Raw genomic sequence first — 6,000 nt, forward strand, 5'->3', positions numbered from 1 at the left:
TTAGTACAGTGAGAATGCAAGCGGAATATTTATATTTCAGCAAAAACATGATGCCACATCAAATCTATTTGTCGAAATTATCAATGAAATTATATGTTTTTTTTGCAATCGTCCACCTATAATTGTGTTCTGAGTTTGCCACACCACAGAAAAATGTGTTATTATTAACCACCCAGCCAAATTGAATGAATGATAAAATTGTGCTGTCTGCACTGAAACCACGCCTACTTTCGGGAAAGCTTTCTTCTCTTTCAACTTCAAATACAGTTACAACCTGAATTTTTGCTCACAATTGTGTTAGGGGTGGGGCCATGCTTGGTGTCATCGAGCCACTGTGTTAGCCCCACCCAAAAAATCCTAAACACAGAAATGTGGAAAAACTGTTTAATGGTTTAAAGGGACACTCCACTTTTTTGAAAAGATACCCATTTTCCAGCTCCCCTAGAGTTAAAAATTTGATTTTTACCTTTTTGGAATCCATTCAACCGATCTCTGAGTAAGGCGGTATCACTTTTAGCATAGCTTAGCACAATCCATTGAATCTGATTAGACCATTAGCATCGCGCTTAAAAATAACCAAAGAGTCTCGATATTTTTCCTATTCCCCTGCCATTGAAAGTTACCAAGAGTACTATTTTCGGCTGCTGCGTAATATCACTACGCCTGCTGCAGCCATGTTACGGCAGCAAAGTCTTTGATTATTACGCCAGAATGAGAGTATAGTTCCTAGCCACATCTGCCTAGAAAATTGCAACTTTTAATTGTATGTCTGTCTTAGTACACGATGTAACTACAGAAGAGTCAAGTTTTAAATAGGAAAAATATCCAAACTCTTTGGTTATTTTTGAGCGCGATGCTAATGGTCTAATCAGATTCAATAGATTATGCTAAGCTATGCTAAAAGTGCACTGCAAAAAAAGACTATTCTTCTCTTGTTTTCAGTAAAAATATCAAAAAATTCTTAAATTAAGATGCTGTTTCTTGATGAGCAAAACGACCCAAAAAAATAAGTCTAGTTTTTAGACCAAAAATATCAAATTTAAGGGATTTTGTGCATAAAACAAGCATAAAAATCTGCCAATGGGGTAAGCAAAAAAATCTTGAACATTTTTTGCTTGTTTTATGCATATGCAAAGGATGTTTGTCATAATCACGCTTCCAGCTTTATATCGGAAGCTCGTTCAACTAACAAACCATATTTTAGACGTTTTCTCCCTCTCTCTACGGTGTTCCGTAATCAAGTCTTCCTTTAAGGAAATAACAACACAACATGTGGCCGGAATGATGAACTTTTCCGCCTGTTCTAATTATTCAGTAATGATTTCGTTAACCTAAGATGCACTTGCGTTCTTTCAATCTCTTATAATCTTTGCTAATTAAAACAACAACATCGCCACATTAAGAAAAGCTGATAAACTCTAGCAGCAAAACTGTCTGGGTTGGGAAACCGGTGTTGACAGTAAGCAACGTCTATTTTGAATGGCTGTGAGAGAGCAGGGATTGCATCACAGTGTGTTTATATGTGGAGTTTTAGGGTAGGGTGATTATTAAATAAATTGCAATATTAGATTTTAATCATATTTAAAGACCGTACAAACATTAACAAGTGCAAACTTTTGCTTATGTACAGTATGTGCAGACACCGGAATGTGTATTTATACCATTTATATGTATCATGTAGAAAGAACAAGCATCCAAAGCATTAGTGTAGTCTCCTGACATCATTGTAGCGCTTGCGGCACTGGTGCATCGTCCTGGGGATGCCAGCTGACGAAACAATTGTGGCTATTTCCTCCCATGCCTGTTTAACCGATTGTGATTTGGGCGGGTTTCTCCCATCCCCATACAAAACATCTTCTCTGTCTTTGACTGCTCTTACAAGAATGTCTTGCGCACTTGCGTTTAAAGGGAATGTTGGATAGCGTTCTGATTGGTTTATTTGACGTAACGCCCAAACCACACCTATGAATAATGAATCTACTTCAGACCAACCCCTTATTGATTTGCGCCTGGTGCAAGAGTTATTTCTCCTGCCGGGAAAATAGCAACAGCGCCCAAGATCCGCCCACAAAGTCACTTGCGCTTTGCGCTTCACACTTGCGTTTCAGATCGTTAAAATAGGGCCCCATTTCTATAAAGACATGTATAATACCGTATGAGTGGATTTACATACTTGGTTATGTTACAAAGATATTAAAATAATAATTTTTGGTATACACCGTCACATACTCTTAAAGGGATAGTTCGGCCAAAATGATATTAAACCCATGATTTACTCATCACGAAGCCATCAAAGATGCACATGTCGATCATTTTTCAGACAAACACATTTTCAGTTATTTTAGAAAATGTTTTAGATCTTTCAGTTAATCAAATGCAAAGTTACGGGGTCCACGTCCTTCAAGTCCAAAAAATTGTGCATCTATCCTTCACAAAATAAATCCAAACGGCTCCGTGATGACAAACAAAGTCCTTCCGAGGCCAATCCGCACCGTTTTGTTGTAGTAATATCCACATTTATAAATGAAAATAACTAGCTTCCGATAATGCCGCCATCTTGGTCGCGTCAGCATTCAAGATGAGAGCTTACGCATCTTACAGAGGTTTCTCTGGTGCTGCTTTGTGCCCCCGCCCTCCGAATTTGTCATACGCCACTAAGAAAAGTGCATACACTACGCTGATACTCTCTCCTGAATACAGAGGAGATGGCGGCCCTACCGGAAGGTAGTTATTTTTGTTTATAAAGTTTTAAATACGGATATTTCTACAACAACACATCACGGATTACCCTCAGAAGACCTTTATTTATCATCCTGGAGCCGTTTGTATTTATTTGAGGAAGGATAAATGCAATTTTTTTAGACTTAAAGGACGTGGACCCCGTAACTTTACTGTTTAGCAGCTGAAAGATATGACATTTTCTTAAATAACTGACAATGTGTTTGTCTCAAAAATGATGGACATATGCATCTCGGACGGCTTTGGGGTGGGTGAATCATGGGTTTGATGTCATTTTTGGTCGAACTATCCCTTTAACTCTTTCCCCGCCATTGATGAATTATCTCAATTAAGAGAAAACGCTTCCCTGCCAAATGACGAGATTTTACGGCAAACAATATTCCGTTATTATCCACTAGTTGGCGCTCTTAACACTTTTGTGAAAATCATAAAAAATGCTGGCGATGGATGGCAACTTTTTTCAAAAATGCTGGCAGGGAAAGATGTAACATACTATGTTAATAAGATTTTACTTTATGCTCTACATTTTAACCAAGGTTTAATGTTTATTATTATAAACATATTGCATTTTTGTTTCATTTTCCCAAAAATGTTTTGAATTCAAGAATTTTTGGAGGACCCCGGTAACACCACCACGGACCCCCTGTTGAAGACCCATGCATTAGTGCATTACATTGCAATAATGGCTCTCATATATACTGACGTTCGTGGCAAACCTTTTAGATGTAAATTTTGTAAAAGAGTGTATACATTATAGAGATCCCTGTGATACATCGTTTCAAATGGCATATTGCAGTGTGATTTTCATTAAAAGATTATTGAGCAGCATGATATATCAGTCCACATTAAAACATGATTAAAACATGTCTGTCTTCATAATCTCTTATTAAAATGGATTAAAATGGCCTTATTAAATTCATTTTAATGAAATGGCTTCATTTTCATATGTTAGGCCCATTTTTGATTCACTCCATGCCCAAGTCTCGCCCCTACTTTTATCTTATATTATTTTTTATGTTATATTACAAAAGTAATATGCATTGAAATCAGCATTTCATTATGATCCTTAGACGTACAGTATTTGGGTTAAAACCTTTGTCTGGCAGGGAGAGCACGTGATCCAGTTTTGGTCCTTTTCAGGTTTGAACCTTTTCAGATGTTATTGTGTCCCTAATAATGAAAAAACACACAAAAAACAGAAACAATTAAAGTCAGACCTGTCATGTTTTTATTTCATGTTAAGTTACAGTGGAGCCGAATAGTCTGTTTGAGGTCAGGTTTAGAACGGACATCTGGTAAATGTCAAGCATGTTTGTTTTTGCCTGCTACGGTGGAGGCAGAAAGCAATAATATGGCACACAATCTAATCAGTATCTCTTTCTCTTCCTCTTTTAGCGCCACCTCTACCTTCTGGATAGCTAACCCCAATAACAATCTCATCAACTGCGCTGCGGCCGGTTCCGAGGTGAGACCCGTTACCACGGCGATGGCTCTGATTAATGGTGCCACGGTATCCGTGCGCACCGCGGCTCTTTTCCACCTACCTTGCTTGTTTGTGATAAAGCGCACAGCGGTCAGGTCTGCGTGTTAGTGTGTGTGTGTGTTGTGATGTACCGCTGTGAGTTCATTATTCATACGCTGGGCCATTAGGAGAACCATTAGTACTGACTTACATTCTTTCTTACCCATACGGTGTGTTTGTGTGTGTGGTCTCGCAGGAAACGGGATTCTGGTTTATTTTCCACCACGTCCCCACCGGGCCATCGGAGGGCATGTACTCCCCGGGCAAAACCGAGCATACACCCATGGGGCTGTTCATTAATAACAGAGCTCACTCCAATTACAGGGTGAGTACATCCGTTTGTGTGTCTGTGTGAATGTGGGTCGGGGTACCGGTGATATAGGTGAGGGTGTCCGAGCTCTCCGTATATACCATTAGAAGGCCGACGGGAAAGATTGATGATCTTGTTGTTCAAAAAAGGAAAATGGCGATCGCTTTCTGCCGTAATCTATGGCATCGTTCTTAGCGCGGCCACCATAATTGAAATATAATTCATTGTGAGCTTCTAGCTACTTAGCTCCTTATAAAATATGATTTAAGGCTTCCAGGGGTTGTTGTGTTTGTGCTGAAATACAACATGGTCTTCTGTCACTATGAAGAAGCGTATGGCAAAGCCCAGGGCAACTTGGGCTTATAACACCAAAGTTGGCGAAAATGGAGAAGGCGAAAATATGTTTTTGTTTGTGTGTGTGTAAGTTGCCATTTAAAAGTGAGAAATGTTTAGAGACGGCAAAGCAAGAGCATTATTTATAATAGGGCTGTAAAATATACAGAGATATGAAGTAACTAGATGGTAAAGTTTTAGAACAAACTTTATGTTGGCTTGAGAAAGGGTAGTCAAGAAAGGAAGGAAGAAAGAAAGAATACTATTTTATATATATATATATATATAGATGGATGGTTATACTTTATAGATAGATGGATATATATATGGATGGATGGATGGATGAACAGATGGATGGATGAACGGACAGTTATATAGATGGATGGACGGTTATAAAGATGGATGGATGGATGTGTGGATGGACGGATAGATGGATGGTTGGAACGTACGGTTATATAGATAGATAGATGATGGATGAATGGATGGATGGATGGATGGATGGATGGATGGACCATTATATAGATGGATGTATAGAACTGTGGATGGAAGGATGATGGACAGTTATATAGATATATGGATGGACGGACGGTTATATAGATGGATGGATGGATGGATGGACGGTTAGATGGATAGATGGACATTTATATGGATGGATGGATGGATAGTTATATAGATAGATGAATAGATATATGGATGGTTATATGGATGGATGGACGGTTATATAGATGGATAGATGGATGTGTGGATGGACGGATAGATGGATGGTTGGACGTACGGTTATATAGATGGATGGATGGATGGATGGATGGACCATTATATTGATGGATGGATGGATGGATGGATAGAACTGTGGATGGAAGGATGATGGACGGTTATATAGATATATGGATGGACGGACGGTTATATAGATGGTTGGATGGATGGATGGATGGATGGATGGACGTTAGATTGATAGATGGACATTTATATGGATGGATGGATAGTTATATAGATAGATAAATAAATATATGGAGGGTTATATGGATGTATGGACGGTTATATAGATGGATAGATGGATGGATGGATGGATGGATGGATAGATGGAGACAGACGGACG

General features: G+C 38.8%; 1 protein-coding gene across 1 annotated transcript in view; it reads left to right on the forward strand.

Moving 5' to 3' along the window:
• LOC129423486 (cell migration-inducing and hyaluronan-binding protein) overlaps positions 1–6,000 on the forward strand; it is a 193,582-nt gene that overhangs the window by 152,830 nt on the left and 34,752 nt on the right. The window contains exons 15-16 of the mRNA XM_055179820.2: positions 4,135–4,204; positions 4,458–4,586. Of these exons, the coding sequence (XP_055035795.2) occupies positions 4,135–4,204; positions 4,458–4,586 (199 nt within the window). The remainder of the gene's footprint in view (positions 1–4,134; positions 4,205–4,457; positions 4,587–6,000) is intronic.

This window comes from Misgurnus anguillicaudatus, chromosome 21, assembly GCF_027580225.2.
Source record: "Misgurnus anguillicaudatus chromosome 21, ASM2758022v2, whole genome shotgun sequence".
Taxonomy (NCBI): domain Eukaryota; kingdom Metazoa; phylum Chordata; class Actinopteri; order Cypriniformes; family Cobitidae; genus Misgurnus; species Misgurnus anguillicaudatus.